The sequence below is a fragment of the Neopelma chrysocephalum genome, unplaced genomic scaffold (genome assembly GCF_003984885.1).
Source record: "Neopelma chrysocephalum unplaced genomic scaffold, ASM398488v2 Primary Assembly neopelma1_138, whole genome shotgun sequence".
NCBI classification, from domain to species: Eukaryota; Metazoa; Chordata; class Aves; order Passeriformes; family Pipridae; genus Neopelma; species Neopelma chrysocephalum.
In genome coordinates this window covers 5,288,765-5,304,198 of record NW_020897800.1, presented here as the reverse complement: position 1 = coordinate 5,304,198, position 15,434 = coordinate 5,288,765, and the positions used below count along the sequence as shown (strand labels likewise).

Below are 15,434 nucleotides of genomic sequence, written 5' to 3'. Positions count from 1 at the left end.
CTTCCCTCGAGGTGAAGAAGCACAGAAGTGTGTGTTTGCCGGAGAGTTTGGACTTCAGTTTTGAAACCAGGTTTGGTCTTTCGAGTATGGGGGAAGGGAGGGGAGAAGAGCAGTAAAACTGAATTACTGTAAGGCTGGAGGACGGATTGTGCGCAGGCTTGTTTCAATCGGGGGAGGAAAGACCAAGGTCTTTCCTGCTCTCTCCCTCAGCTGTCCCTGGTTAACCAGTTTGATTTTAATAAGCACTGTTCTGCCTGGAGCCTGGGTCCAGCAGCGGGGAGTGTTGGCATTGCCTGGGATAGAATGTGGGTGTAACAGGAGGGGAAGCAGTGATCTGGAGTGTAGGGCAGCACTTTTGTTTAGGAAAGAGAGTCAAAATGGGTCTGTTGCTCCGTTTTGTGCACGATTCCAGCCGTCTGCAGGCACAGTGAATTCTGGAGGTGACTAACGACTGTAGCACAGGCTTGGCTCTCTGGTTCCAGCGCGCCTCCCATATCCTGCAGCCATGAGTTCACAGGCTCCTAATTGCCTATGATGTAAGACAGCAGTAGATGAGGTTGCTATAAATTCTGGCTGCAGGTGTGGATTTAATGGTTGTGCTTCCCTTTAAGGGCTCACGGATAGCATGGATCCCTGCAAGTTACAACAGCCCGAGTTGGACTCGGGCTAAGGCAGCTAAAAGAACCCATTTGTCTGCGTTTTTTAGAGCTGTTGCTTGCTGGAGGCTACCAAAGGACGAGGTGTCAGCGTTCATCTGCAATCGCCTCAGGAATGAGCTCGCTGTCCTCTAGCAGAGCTCAGCCATGGTTCCAATTCTTTTCATCAACCTTCTCCTGCAGCAAAACTTCCCAGGCATGAGAGTGCTGCTGAAAGTGGACCTTTAGGCAGCCTGTGTGGACACAAGGGCCTTTGTCTGGGAGTCTGACAGGTTTTTTTTTTGATGACCAGAACAAGCCTGTGGTTCTAGTCTTTTCTATTTTTTTTTGGATTCATGCTTAATTCTGATTATAGGAACCATGAAGATATAATCATGGGTGATGGTCCTTGACATGCAAAATGCAGACTTTTTGAAGGGGAAAAGACACCCCCTGGGGCAATAGTGCAGCTTGCTGTGGTGTGTGCACCTGTAGCTTGGATAATTAGGCCAGCGAGTTCCCCAGCTCCCTTGAGAAAATGGGCATGGCTCACTTGGAGTTGGGCTTTGTATATTTTTCTTCATTTTTACGCACATTCTTGCAGTCCAGGGTTTATTAAACATACTGGGGTGGTGCTTCATGAGTTGATCTGAGGCCTCACACTGTTCAAGTGCAAAGTTCCCATTCTTGGATGTCCTTTCCCAGCCCCTCCTTTGGGCCTGGCGCTCCAGGACTGCAAGGGGAGCTGAAACTGCTCCCTCATCCAGGTGAAAACCGAATCTCATTTTTTTCTCTGGCTGAGTTTTCAGCTGGATCTGCCAGCAGCTCTGACTCACTCGCTGGCCGCGGGATCCTCGGTGCAGATTGGAGAATGCAAGCCAGGTCCTGAAGGAAGGTGTTGCTGCCCTCCTCGGCAGCGGCCTCTCTTTAAATTGGCTGCAAAACTGGTTACGAAATCTCGTTCTCGGTAAAAAATCAGGGTTGGAGAAGCAAAGCAGGCGCCTCGCTCCGAGGCTCAGGCCAGCCCTGGGGAAGGAGCAGGGAGGGGGTGCTGGCAGAAGGACCCTTGGAGACACGGCTGAAGGGGAGCAGGGCTCTTACAGGTGTCTGTACGTGTTTATGTGCAGTGCACTCTGCACAGGTGTTGAGCTGAAGAAAACGGGGAAGAAAACGGGAGTAAGAGGTGAAGCACTGCCTGGGCAGGAGATAAGGAGAAGGGGGAGGTCTGGGAGGCCTCAAAGAGCAAAGGGTGAGAACTTTGTATGTATTTGGCCTACAGTTACTGTGATGGAACTGTTAAACTAATGATACCCTCTGCTCCCTTGGGGGCTGAAAGCCCTGATTTAGGCATTTAAGCATAATTGCAGCCCAGCAGAACTGTATATCAGGCTAATGCTCTGTTCTCTTGCTTCCCCCGAGGCCAGAGGAGGCAGGAACCATTCCCACTTCATTAGTGTGGCAGCAGGGGGACTGTCTCAGCTCTTTTGCTGAAGTTAATAATAAAATTAACCTAATTGTTATGCCTGTTTGTGGGGAAGAAAGTGTGGCTTCTGCGGTGATTTATTTATTTTTCTCCTGATGTCTGTCTTGCTGGATGGGAACCCCGGGTCTCCTCCCTCGGAGCAGGGACGTGTGTCGGGAGCAGACCCGTGACTTGGGAGTGTTTTTGGCTGTGTGTGCCGAGGCTCAGTGCACAAACTGTTAAATTTCCTTCCCCAGGCTCCCAAATCCATTTCTCCAGTCCATGCCAAAGCATGCGTTCTTCTATCAAGACCATATGTACGCCAAGACCGAGGTTCTAAAGTCAAGGTGTTTTTGAAATATTGGAGTGCAAATTAAGGATCTGAGTAATCTTAACTGTCTTCTAAAAAAAAAAAATTCTCTATCAGTCTCACATATAACTCAAAGGATTAATGGAAAGCTAAACTTTGATCCGAGTCCAACAGCTGATACCAACCGTGAGACTTTCCAGGCCTGAAAGCAAAATAGAAAAATCCAGTGAAAAAGATCTGCTGCTCCATCTTTGAGGCATGCAGCCTCTTGGCCATGCTTTGGGCTAATACTGCTATTTTTCACTTAACCTCTTCTTGTGTCACCTCTGTGCTGTGCCACTGGACCTTACCTGTAACAGTTTGAGTAAATTACTGACATTATTTAGGGTGTGTAGGAAACACATCTGCCTGATTATTAAGGAAGGCCATCAGGGCTTGGGAGTCCCCTGTCCTTGCTGGGACTCAGTCACTGTCTGGTTTGCTCAGCACTGTTTGTTTTTCCTGCCATCTGCCACCTGAGCAAACACTCGTTCTGTATTTTGACAAAAATAGCAACTTTTAGGTCTTTAAGGTCCCTTCCAACCCAAGCCATTCTATGAAAATTAGAGTGCTATTAGTGCTGCACAATTGATAAAGGATTTTAGCCCCCAAAATTGCTCTTGGGATTCATCCTTGATTCATGGGGGGTTTAAATCATCTGGAGCAAGAAAAAAGCTCCATGCAAGGCTGCTTATAAAAATAAATGTTGCATTAAAAGGAGTAAAAATACCAATTGAATCATTAAGTGGGAATCCACATAGGAAACACTTGGATGTGACTTAGCACCGATGGATTTGGGTGCCAGGCATGGGTCTGGGCAAAAAAGTGGAGGCATTAATGAAATCCAAGCTGAGGGTTGCAAAGGTTGAGCAACTGTAATTTTTCTCCTTTATTCAGGAGATCCTTATCCTTCTGATAAGGATCTGGAAGGTGCACTTTCATTTGTTTAAAGTGTAATAAATAAATATGAACAGAACATCAAAGGATGCTTTTTCTTGTAATTTTTAACTGCCTCTCCAGTCGGGGTGTTTCTGTGAACGCCTCGGAGGGCATTTGACCCATTTGCGTCTCTCACACTTGGTTTATGGGGTCACTGTCAGCAAGCTGGTTTTTTTTTAGGGTTTTCCCTTTCAGGTTGTTTTTTGGGGATGGAGAAAATCCCAGGCGTGCAGGGCTGCTCGGCAGAGTTCAGCGCATTTCCTAAAGGCGTCCGCAAAATCCCTTTGAAGAACGTAATTTTATTACTTACACTCATGAAATCCTCTCTTTGGTGATGCCATAATTCCAACACAAATGCCTAATTACGGCGGTTTTTTTTTACAAAATCCCCAACCCTCCTGTAACCGCCTGGCTCCTTATCTCCAGCGCTCGGCTTCCTGTGATTTAGTAACACGCAGGCTGCAGTTCCAGAGGTGGGGAAGAGTAAAACGGGGAGCGCTTGAATTTTTCTTGCCCGAGCTGTGATTACAGCCCCGGCGTTTCCCGGTGCTCCAGCCCTCTCTTCGAAGCGTAATTAGGAACACATTGATTCTTATTGCAGCTGGCAGCTGCTCGCTATTGCCTTTTTCAGCTTCTGACCCCCATAGTCCCACTGACCTTTCCTGGGGTTAGTCGTAGGCCCTTTTCATTGTGATGGGCTCGAAGTGGCTCATGTGGAGTTGATTATTTCCTTGCTTGTCTGGCCTTTTTGGTGCCATAACTCCAAGTCACTTCCATTTTCTTCCCCTGCTTTTGGCTGACCACAGTGAAAGGAAATGCTTTTGCTGGCGACAGGATCGGTTTGCACGCTTGACTGACTCGATTGAGACCCTGAAAAGGGGGGGAGGGGGAGGGTAATGAACACTGTAGGTGCTGCATTTGCTTTTTAAAGGTTGATGTTAATGATTGAGTGGTCATTAAGCATTCATAAAAACGGGGCTTCGGCCGGCTCCGTGTCCTTTTGGCCATCTCAGACCCGCGGGTTGGCGTCAAAAATCCACCCGCCGCATCCTGGATGGCTGCGGGAGCCACACGGGGCAGGTCTGCGGCGTGTGGCGAGTGCTCCGCTGTCAAACAGCTCGGGAATACCTCGAGGTTCTCCCAGCCACTCAAAGAGCCGGGAATAAACCTGGGAGGTTGTTCGGTGAGGCCGCCGGGCGGGCTGCCGGTTGCTCCCAGGCTGTAACCCGCTCCTCCCAGCCCAGAAAGCTAATGAAGTCTATGTGCCAGCTGTTACACTCATTTTGCCAGACCCCAGGAGGACAGCATGAAGACAGTCAGTGATCAAAGGCTCTGGAGATCACTGAGGAGCCGAGCGGCAGGAATGTCTGATTGCTTTCTCTTGGAATGCCACAGGCTTCAATACCTCCTTTTTTTCCTTTTTTTTTTTTTTTAAGGTGTCTTGGTGTGAGATTTAATGATCTAACTCGGGCTTGCTCGTGCTAAAGCCAGAGTGTTTTAGTTAATTTGGGGGAATTTGTTTGCTCTAAATTTAGGTGGTTTTGAAAACCTGTGACTTTTCTTGTACTGGTGGCAAGTTAAAAAGACATTTTTCTTGCTAACTAACAAGTGACCCAGGGAAAAAAAACAACTTGCTGTGCTTTGGGTGTTAAATCACGTATAATATGATAAAGTGAGGTGGGATTAATCGATTTTGAGTTACTGCTGTTTAGGAAAAATGGGAAATCTTTGGTATCCAAATCCTTTGCTCCCAAATGGATGTCATGATGCAACTGGAGGGGCAGTGCCGCCCTTGAGGCAGCAGTACTCAGTCACTTTTTCCTTGGACTGCTCAGCAAAGGCTCAGCTCCTGGAGGTGGAGTGGGCAACTTGAATAACTCCCTCTGTTCCCGAGGTGGCTGTTTCCTTCCTCCTCCTCTTTCTGCTTTATTCCAGCATTTATAGGACCTGGTGTGTTGAGGCAGTGCAGAAACCCTTCCTCGTTTAGCTCCAGCGTGCTGTAATGGCTGGCTGAAGGTTGGAAGCGTGTTGGAGGGGACTGATGGAGTGGGATGGAGTAACAGATTGAGGTGGAGTGGTGGCTGTTGGGAAGGGAGGTCCCGGTGTTGTCGTGCCAGCTGGTCTGAGATGGCAGGAAGATGATTCAGGGAGCTCAACCAAAATGGGGATGAGATAATGCTCTTTTTGAAGTGACTCTGCCCTCAGCTGCAAGGGTGGAGAGGAGAAGTTCACGGCCCAGTGAACTGCCAGCAGGGCAGGATCTCGGCTGTGTTTGGAAGGACACAGCATCCTCTGGAGCTTAGCACCACGGGAATGCATGGAAAACAGCATTTTGTCATCTCTTAGAGAGTGAAACCCTTTTTTTGGGGCAAGCAGGGGTAGGAGTGAGTTAATTTGGAGGTGAGGGTTAAGTTACAGTGACAGGACCAGATCTGTGGAGCCCTACATTGAAGACCACTGGTTTCTGGAGAAACAGGGACAAACATGAAGCTTTGGGAGGAGAGGAGAGGGTCACTGCCAGGGCTGCTGAGACCCTGGATGGTCTGGTGCCTGTGTCTTGCCATCTTGGCTGAGTAGAACACTTCAATAAGCCCGTGGGCTGGTCCCTGGTCTGGGATGGCCTGTATCCATCCTCGTGAGGTCCTCAGGCCTCGACAGCCAGGTGATGATGTGCCCTGCAGCATCCTGAGCGTGCCAGGGCTGATGTGCCCTTCTGGCAGTGGGGACAGCCCTGCTCCTGTGCCGGGAAACCGCTGGTGCTCCTAAATGGAAGGTTAAACTGCCCCTTCCCCTCTGTTTGGACTTAGTGCTGATGGTTCATTTTCCTCCCTGTGTCCGGCATTCTGAAGGTCGTGGGGCTGAAACTGGGACCTGCTGGACAGCCTGTCCCCACAGCTCTGGGCTGAGGGGGCCCTTTTATAAAGGGTCTGTGACAAATGAGGTGCACAGCCAGAATTATGTCATCTGCAGAAGTGCTTCATCTTGCTAATTGCCTCCAGAAGTACCAGCCACAGGTTTCTGGGTGCCCCTGCGTGGGCAGTGTGCTTCCCAGGGGCAGGCATCCAAAGGAATGGTCGGGATGGCCTCTCCCCCTGACACAAGTCCGTTATCTTCCTTGTTTCCTGTGATCCATGAGCAACAAGCTACTTTAGAGCTGACAAGGAGGTCAAGTGCTGGTTGAAGATAACTGGAGGATGACTTTAGGTGGAGATGTCTGGGTGGAGATGCTGTGCTTTCTGATGGGCTGGAGGAATGGCCAATGCAAGTGAAAAGTACATTCTCCTTGATCCACTAAAACCATGTCCATCTCTATTCAACCTTGAATATTACTCATATCCTCTTATTACTGTTTTAGTTTAAAATGCTCAGACAGTGACACCTCTTGCTTCAGTATAACTTTGACTCCGATCCACAAGTGAAGGAGATTCATCCTCCCAAGTAAGGAACAATGAACAGTGGAGAGAGTTGTTCTGGGTTGAGCTCATCTTGAAGTCTGGGGCACTTAAATGGAGCCACATCTAACCAAGGTGCTCCTTTTTCTGATCCTAGTAGGACCCCAGTGACTGGTACTTGCTGTCAAAGTGGGAGCTCAGGTTTATTAAATGATGGCAAAGGGGAAGAGTCATGTTTTTCTATCCCTAAGGCTTTTTAACACAATATGAAAGAGGCAAAGTTTCTCCACAGGATTTCTAAAGACCCCAAAACTACGAGCTGTGGTCTTGCCCTCTTCTCTGTACTTAGCAAGGGGCTTCTGGAGTGTCACCATCTGCAGAAGAAAAAGAAAGAAGTATTTCTGGGTTGGGCTGCGTTGCTGGGTCTCATCTCCCCACAGTGTTCCCATATTTACCACTAAGGAAGATGTTTCTGCCGTCCCTTCAGAAACAGATGTCGGAGAAACTTCATTCAGATACCCCAGTGTTGATGCTGAACAATCCTAGGCCAGTTAAAGCCAATATTTTTCCCTTTTTTTTCCCCTCCAGTCAAAGAACTTTGGTCTTTGTGGCTCGCTGTGTGTACTCACTGCTTTGCAGTTGATCTTACCACTCCGCAAGCCTGCGAAAGCCAAACTGGTAGGTCAAAAGAGGAGTAGCTGTTGACACTGGCAGTAAGGAACATGTAAGGAGAAAGATAAACAGAGGGAAATCAGAGCCTGGATAAAGTAGATCTCCAAAGATAAAGTTTAGTTAAAGATAATGAGCTGGCCTTGTTTAAAAAGACAGCTGCAAAATAACCCAGTAGCTCCATGTGCTGGGGTTAAAGTTGACCCAGAATATACGTTTCATTGCTTTTGATAAATAAATAGTGGAGGGAAGATTTGGCAAAAAGCAACATTGCCCCCAGCCCTCTTCAGCGAAGTGTTTGATGTTAACAAGTTCTCTGGGTGTTTACTTTGTCCTCTGCGCGCGCTGGTGGAGCGGCGCTCCTGCCCTTGAACCGAGGGAGAACTCAAATAAACCAACCCCTTCGGCACAGCTGGGCTCCTCTGCCATCTGCGGCTTCCCAAAACAGCCCCAGCTCGCCTTGGGAACCAGCCTGGGCCGCAGGATTCCCGGGTCTTCCCAACAGCTGAAATAAATTTGCCGGATCAGATAAAACTGCCCAGAAACGGGAGCAGAACTCGGCAGCGTTTCTTCCCACCCTCTCAAGCTGTCAGTGGAACCCAGGGTGCAGTTTGCAGGCAGAGGTGGCAGCGAGCAAATAGCCCCATAAAATCCAGAGTGATTCTGTTACAATTGGAGGCTTTTCCTGATGCTCAATTTGCATATGTGTTTTACAGTGATGCTCTGATGAGAAAATACAAACCACAGGAATAATTTTGCTGTTCATATCTGCATCCAGCTTCTTAGAAAGCAAATGGCTCCACGAACACTCAATAAACTGGGACTTATTCCTCTCAGGCGTGTGTGTTGCTGCACTTGTTTCTGTGCTCCAGGAAAGCTCCCAGTTATTGTGTGTGTTGGATACGTGTTTATGTACACGGCTGATAGATGAGATGTTTAAAGTATATGTTGAGCGTTATCAGCGGTGGAATTGTATGGCCAGGCTGATAAATGAAGTAACTGTGCTAAATGAGCTCAGATCTTATTCATCATAATGTTATGCAAGGCCAATAGGACATTTAAGTGAACGACAGCTTCAGATTTATTGTTTTCTTGGGGAAACGAGCGTTTGATAGAGACCGGGAGTGTCACAAACACCATTCCTGAGACTCACCTCGGGGCAAGTTTGGTTGCTGGTTCCATGATTTAGTTTGTATTTTGCTCGTTTAACCATTTATCATAGAATCACTTAGGCTGGAAAAGACCTCTGGGATCATATTTATGATTTGTTTGTATTTTGCTGGCTTAATGACACAGTTTATGTTTTTTGATGGTGAAAGTGGTATATAGGAGAGAGCATCACTGGTTTGGGAATATAAATGAGAACAAGACTGATATTGGTGTTTTCTTCAGTTTGCCTGTAAAGCCCAGCAGAAGGAGCCAGCAGATGACAGGTCTTGGGAAGCAGATTTAGAGCAATTGTGAGTGGTAGCGGCATCACAGCAGTAGATTCATAAAAACTTGTAAAACAAGTGCGGCCTGGTGATAGATGGTCAAATGATTATTGTTTGCAAACAATATTATCTCCAACAGATAAGCTGTTTACTTTGGACTCCAGCTCCTCTGGGTGGAAAGGAGACTTAATTTATCAGGGCAGTGGTTCGATGCAGATGCCTCATGCCTCAGCTGTGGAAGAGCTCTTACATTAAGAATAGTACTTGGAACCACAGTGAAGTTCAGCTCTAACTCACTTTTACAGATGGTTCCTATATTGCAAAGAATATTGGCTGTTTCCTGGTTGTGCCTTTTTTTTTTCTTCTTTTTTTTCTTTAAGCCCCATACACTTTGTTGTGAGAGAGTTAAAAGAGGGACTCCTGAAACTCACAGTAGACATCTGTTTGTTTGTTTTGTAGCTGTTTCCGTGCCTCGTCTTAGTCTGGAGCCTTGGGCTTTCAACTGGGATAATCTGGCGCTATGCATCCAGCCCCCGGGCGCTTCCAGGCACTGCTGCTCATCGCCGGCCTCGTCGCTGCCACCAGCCCAGGTGAGGCCTCACCCCATCCAGGGGGACTGGCTTGGAGGTTTTGGGGTTGAGCCCAAACTTCTGGACAAGCAGCGCTTGGGAGCGCGTTCCCAAGCGTCCTCCTTTCATGGATATTGTCAATAATCTGCTTTTAAGGGAGCGTGAAGCACTGAAACGCGGCCTTACGCTGAATATGTGGCTTTGCTCGTGAAAACTTGGCTCAAAGCGAGCGCCAGAACACGGAGGACTCTGGGTTACGTGGGTTTGTTCCTTGGGGTCTCCATGGATTTAGCTGGACGCCGATTCTGCTGCGTACGGTGCATCTTGTGTTCCCAGGGGTCGGGAGGGGTTTGGATTTGCAGCGGAAGAGGGGAATCAGCTCTTTGAAACGTGGAGGCTGATGCGTGGCTGCAGTTGGAACAGCTCTGGCTGTTCTGGTTAAAAAAAAAGCAGAGGGATGGTTTTAATTGACACATCTGCTCTGTGTAGTCAGCTTGTCTTAACGTAACCACACGAAAAAGAAGCTTTTACTACTTTTAGCACTTCATAGCCAGTCGTTATAAGCAAATGGGATAAATTTTATTTTTCAAGCAGCCATAGGAGATAAATTCCAGCTGCAGGGTCACTGCTACCAATTTTGCCTTTTACGCGGAGCACAAAGTGTTGGTGTCAGGAGTGAGGGCAGGGGCGAAGATGAAAGTAGCAGTGTGATTTCATACAATTGGAGTGAGCAAACTGAAAGGTCAGTGCTTCCCTCTTATCCCTGGAAATTCAGACTGAACTAATAGGAAAAACAGTTTTCTAATTAAAAGCTAAAAATGGACATCTGGAGTCCCGTGAAATGCTTGGATACCATTTTTATGGATTTCATCTTTTTTTGTTAAGTGAAGCCACACTTTAATTTCCAGTTTTATTTTATGTTTATGCAGATAGTTTATGGTTCTGTTAAAAATGTGCAGTTTCTCATCTGAAACTCATAACCAGAGCTGGGATGGACTGACTTGAGAAGAAAAGCATGAGCCCAGGGCCCCACCTACAAGAAGACTGTCTCTGACTTGGATGTCATTTAATATCATCTTGACCCCTACTATCTGGAATTCCTTAACTCCTTTACAAACTAGGAATTGTTTTTTCCCAGCTGATGTGTCTATTTTTAATTTTGTTTTTTCTCCTAATTTGTATTACTAACCAAATAAGTGTTAGTGGTGCTAATTGCCTTTTGCTTGCTCCCTCCATGCAAAATCTTTCATAGAAAACAAATGGAAATAATTCCCAGTGTTTCACTGGCCAGGATAGGAAAAAAATCTCCTCCAACAAGCAGGAATTTTCTTCTGGCAAATAAATGGATTCTCATAACCAAGTTCTGTGGAATTGAACCTTTTATTTATTAGCAGCTCTTCCTGTTTCTGTTCATCTTTGCTCAGTAAAGATAATGGATGCCCAATTCATCATCCTTGTCCTGATGAAGTCCATGTATTTGGAATTAGCAAGAGCCTTTGCTGTTCGTCCAGCTTTTTTTATCCTGCTATTTTTAATTAGTTCTGCAGACTCAGAGACGGTTCTGTATAAATACCTGGCAGGCTCCTGCCATTTCTAACATTTTACAAGTCACGTCCGGGCCTGCTTCATATGGGACAGATCAGCTGCAGCTGCGTGTTCCCGTGCTCCGGCTCTTCAGGTGACGGCTGCTGTTTCCCTCTGGATAAATCCACTGGGATTGCAGTTTTTGCTGGCCCTGGCAAGCGTGTTGCCTTCGCCTTGGGAATGTGTCATCCCCTATACTGCATATAATTACTGTCACCCCCTTTGTGGGGTTCAAATCTTGGAGTTTTCCCGGTGTTTGAGAGTGAGCAGGAATCTCTCCTGAGTTCCTCTTACCAGGGAAAAGACAACACCTGCTTGAGTATCATTTGCAGCTTGGAGCTTAGAGACCCTCTCTATGCTCAGTCTTTCATACCAGTTTACCTCATCACCTGTGCAAAATGCTGGTCTCTGACTCAATATTTACATTTCCTTTCAGATTTAACTCCACGTTTCATTTCTGAGCCCTCCTCTGCCGTCCAGAAGTCTGGCGAGCCCGTCCAGCTCCGCTGCTCTGCCGAGCCCTCCACAGCTCACCTCTCTTGGCTGTTTAATGGGGAGCCTCTGGCCAGCAGGGCAGGAGAAGTGGAAATCCAGGGGGGATCTTTGACAATCGTGTCCCTCAGCCCGGCGACGAGCGGCCGCTATCAGTGCGTGGCGAGCGGCAGCGTGGGCGCCGTGCTGAGCCGGGCTGCCACGGTGTCCATGGGCAGTAAGTGCATTCTCATTCCTGCCCTTTGCTCCTTGCAAACCCTGGAGACCTCAGCTGGCTTGTGTGGTTGGTTCTTCTTTGACTTTTAGGAAAACACCTGGTCTTTTTTTTCTTTTTTAATTATATCATCTGGGACCTGTCGGGTGATGCAGCCCTGGGACAGATTCCCCAGAGAGCTTGAGGATCCCCACCCAGGGAGGCTTTTAAAGCCTCAGCCATACCAAACCACACCTGATGGATTTAGCATTGGTGTCAGCCTCATTTCAAGCTGAAGGACCCCAAAAATCTTTTTCAGCAAACGCAGATATTATTCAGTGAAATAACATTCATTTCCATGAATTGGCCTGAAAGTAGGAGATTCCCAAACACTTCCCTTCACAAAGGATGCTGAAAGAGCAGCTGACCTGCCACACTGTTGCAGAAGTGTGCTTGAGAGTTGAGGAGAAATGGGTGAGAATTGTTGCCTACGAAATAAGTGGGAGAGGCAGATTTTCCTTTTCATTTGATTTGATCAAACCAAAGTAGATGTTCTGCAGGTGGGGACAGTCTTCTGTCCATTTAGGGACAGTTTCCCTTCTCTCAGTTTCACTGGTTCTTCTGATCAGCCTTTGCCTTGGTGCTTGATCTGTAAATTATTTGATCCCAAGGGACTTCAGAAGAGGAAGGGGCAATGTTTTCCACATGGAAAGGACAATGTGATGCTGAGAATGGGAATACAATATTCCTGCATGAGCATGATTTGTCTGCTTGGGATCTTGGGGCTGTCTGAATCAGGCCTTTGTCAAGCAGGGTTTGAGTGATTTCTCTGGAAGGGTACCTCATCTATGGAGCATGTCCAAAATCCCCCTGGGAGGAAAATCTCTTATAAGTGAGAGAAGTAAGTGTTTTGGTAAAGTACTGACCCATGGCCAGACCCTCTCAAGAGAGCTCTAAGGGTGGCTAACGTAGAAAAACTTCACAACCTCGAAGATGCTTTGAACATGAAGGGAGTGAAAGGGCAGTTTCCACACTTCCCTCCTGCCTTGGAGGTTTTGGCAGCATGTGGGAAGGTGCTGAGAGCTCGGGGCTCCCTCCTTGGGAAGGTGCTGGGGGCTCTCTCCTAGGGAAGGTGCTGGGAGCTCTCTCCTTTCCTCAAGGCTAGTGGGAGCAAGAGGGAGGCACTGCTGCACTCACTGCTGTGTTCATTATCACAGAGAGACAATTCCATGTTTTTAGGGACAGGCTTCCTGCTGTCAGTGTGAATTGTCTCTCCTGTGGTGCCTGCAGAGCCCCTGAGGAGCCCTGCAGCCTTTCCAGTGTCTCTGCTTGCTTTTCCAGGAGCAGTTGAGGGAACACAGGAATTATTTTTTGTCACTATTCCCATGTAAAATCTGATGCTTTTTGTGGTGAGGAAGTGGGTAAGGAGGGTTTGTGCTGTTGTGGGCTGCAGGATAGACCGTGGCTGTTGATGTGAATGTCCAAATGCTGCACCAGAGAAGACAATCAGGATGAAGCCAGCTGTCTTTTGAACACAAATACTGAGCTTACTGCCCTTCCTGTCTCCCAGGCCGTGGCTGCTCTTACCCTTTTCCCAAATCTCTCCAGGTTTAGGTGACTTTGATGCCTCGGTGACAGCTGCCATTGCAGCAGAGGAAGGAGGCTCAGCTCTCATCGGGTGCAAGGTGCCAGAAAGTCACCCCAAAGCACAGGTTCACTTCCAAGTGCGGGGCAAATGGCTGGAACAATCAAGAGGTGAGATTTTTTTTTTGTGCAATATAAGTATCCAACAAAAGCTTGCCCGGAGTTTTTTCTTAGAACCTACAGGAAAAAGTCCTTGGGAAATTTGCAGAACTTCCTGTGCATGACTTTATCTAAACCTGTCTTTGGAAATGCATCTTCTTTGAATGGTGATCTCTTTGTGATCTTATGTTTAGGATAGATTAGTATAACTGAAAAGTTAATTAAAAACTAAAAAGAGGAAGCCTTTTTTTGAAACTAAATTAAATATAATCTTCTTTTTTCCTTCCCCACTTGTTTAGACAACTACCTAATTCTTCCATCTGGAAACCTGCAGATTTTGAATGTATCTTTAGAAGACAAAGGATCCTACAAATGTGCAGCATACAACCCAGTCACTCGTGATCTCAGAGTAGAACTCACTGGACGTAAACTCACAGTCACACGTGAGTATCCTGTGCAGCTTCCCAGAATTCACACACCTCAAACTGAATAAATAACATCCCTAGGGGTTTTTAGCGTGGGCATATCAGTGTCTCCAGTACCGTGTTATGTAAAATCTGTCCTGCATTCTTTGCACATTCAACTCTTATTTCCCCTCACTGTGGAGGAGCAGCATAACTGCTTCTCAAATCCCAGGAAGACACAGCACTCAGCCCTTGGAAGGGGGATATTGCTTATACTCCTGTCCCCAAACCTGTTTTGGAGAAGGATTTCTTGAAGAGAGCATCACAGCATCGTGCTTAGTCCCAAGTGCAGACACGTGTTTGAAAGGCATGGAGGAGGACTGGGGAACAGGATGGGAGGTGTAAAAGCTTGATTGGTGTCAAGATTGGAGGGCTGGAGCACCTCTGCTGTGAGGAGAGGCTGAGAGAAATGGGATTGTTCAGCCTGGAAAAGAGAAGGCTTAGGGGTAACATAATTGTGGCCTTCCAGTACCTGAAGGAAGCCCACAAGAGAGATGGAGAGGGACTTTTTACAGGAGCATGAAGTGACAGGACAAGGGGGAATGGCTTCCCACTGACAGAGAGTAGGTTTAGATTAGATATCAGAAGGAAATTCTTCCCTGTGAGGATGGGGAGGCCCTGGCACAGGTTGCCCAGAGAAGCTGTGGCTGCCCCATCCCTGGAAGTGTCCAAGGCCAGGTTGGACGGGGCTTGGAGCAACCTGGGCTAGTGGAAGGTGTCCCTGCCCGTGGCCAGGGCTTGGAGCGAGATGAGCTTTAAGGTCCCTTCCAGCCCAAACCACTCTATGATTCTATTCTACAATTCATCTCCTTTCTTCCAGGCCCTTCCTCAGGTGGCTCCCGCATCCTTCACCCTCTGGCCCCCCAGAGCCTGGCAGTGCCCCGGGACAGTGCCCTGACACTGGAGTGTGTGGTCAGTGGGGCGACTCCCTCCATCCGCTGGGTCAGGGACGGCCGGGATGCGCTGGGGAGAGGCCACTGGAAGCTGCTGCACTCCCACCTGGTGACGGACAGGCTGGAGGCATCAGATGCTGGGAACTACTCCTGCGTGGTGGGAGGTGACTCCGGAGCAGTGAAATACGTTAATTATTCACTTACTGTACTTGGTAAGAAAACAAGATGTTTTGATGTCCAGACAATGAACATTTTCTTCATGTATGTGCTGGTTTTGGCATCTGCTCCCAAACAGCATCACATTCCTTCTCGGTCTTGAGCATATTAAAATAAAGAACACAGATCTGTTCGTAATGACCATGTCCCATCATCTCTTCCAAGTTAAAATCCATAATTATTTATCTCTTCAAATCCTTTGCAATCTGAAGTAATGAAACAGTGAAGGATAACAAACTCCAAGGGAGATACTGATCCATTTATTTTGCTGCAGAATGCCAGTGTCAGTGGTATGCCAGGGATCAGATGTGCCTCTCTTGAGGTTGTACATGAGCAAAAGGCTGGTGAGGGGAGGTGAGATGTTTGGGTGAGGACATAATCAAAAGCAAAAGAAACATATT

General features: G+C 47.5%; 1 protein-coding gene across 2 annotated transcripts in view; it reads left to right on the top strand.

Moving 5' to 3' along the window:
* CDON (cell adhesion associated, oncogene regulated) overlaps positions 1 to 15,434 on the top strand; it is a 55,453-nt gene that overhangs the window by 9,488 nt on the left and 30,531 nt on the right. Inside the window, exons 1-6 of one of the 2 annotated variants that reach the window (XM_027699414.1) lie at positions 7,390 to 7,455; positions 9,339 to 9,469; positions 11,469 to 11,741; positions 13,326 to 13,472; positions 13,760 to 13,903; positions 14,745 to 15,029. In XM_027699414.1, the coding sequence (XP_027555215.1) occupies positions 9,400 to 9,469; positions 11,469 to 11,741; positions 13,326 to 13,472; positions 13,760 to 13,903; positions 14,745 to 15,029 (919 nt within the window). In that variant the 5' untranslated portion in view covers positions 7,390 to 7,455; positions 9,339 to 9,399. Of the gene's footprint in view, positions 1 to 7,389; positions 7,456 to 9,338; positions 9,470 to 11,468; positions 11,742 to 13,325; positions 13,473 to 13,759; positions 13,904 to 14,744; positions 15,030 to 15,434 lie in introns of those variants that run through there. The other variant, XM_027699413.1, reaches the window with a different exon arrangement.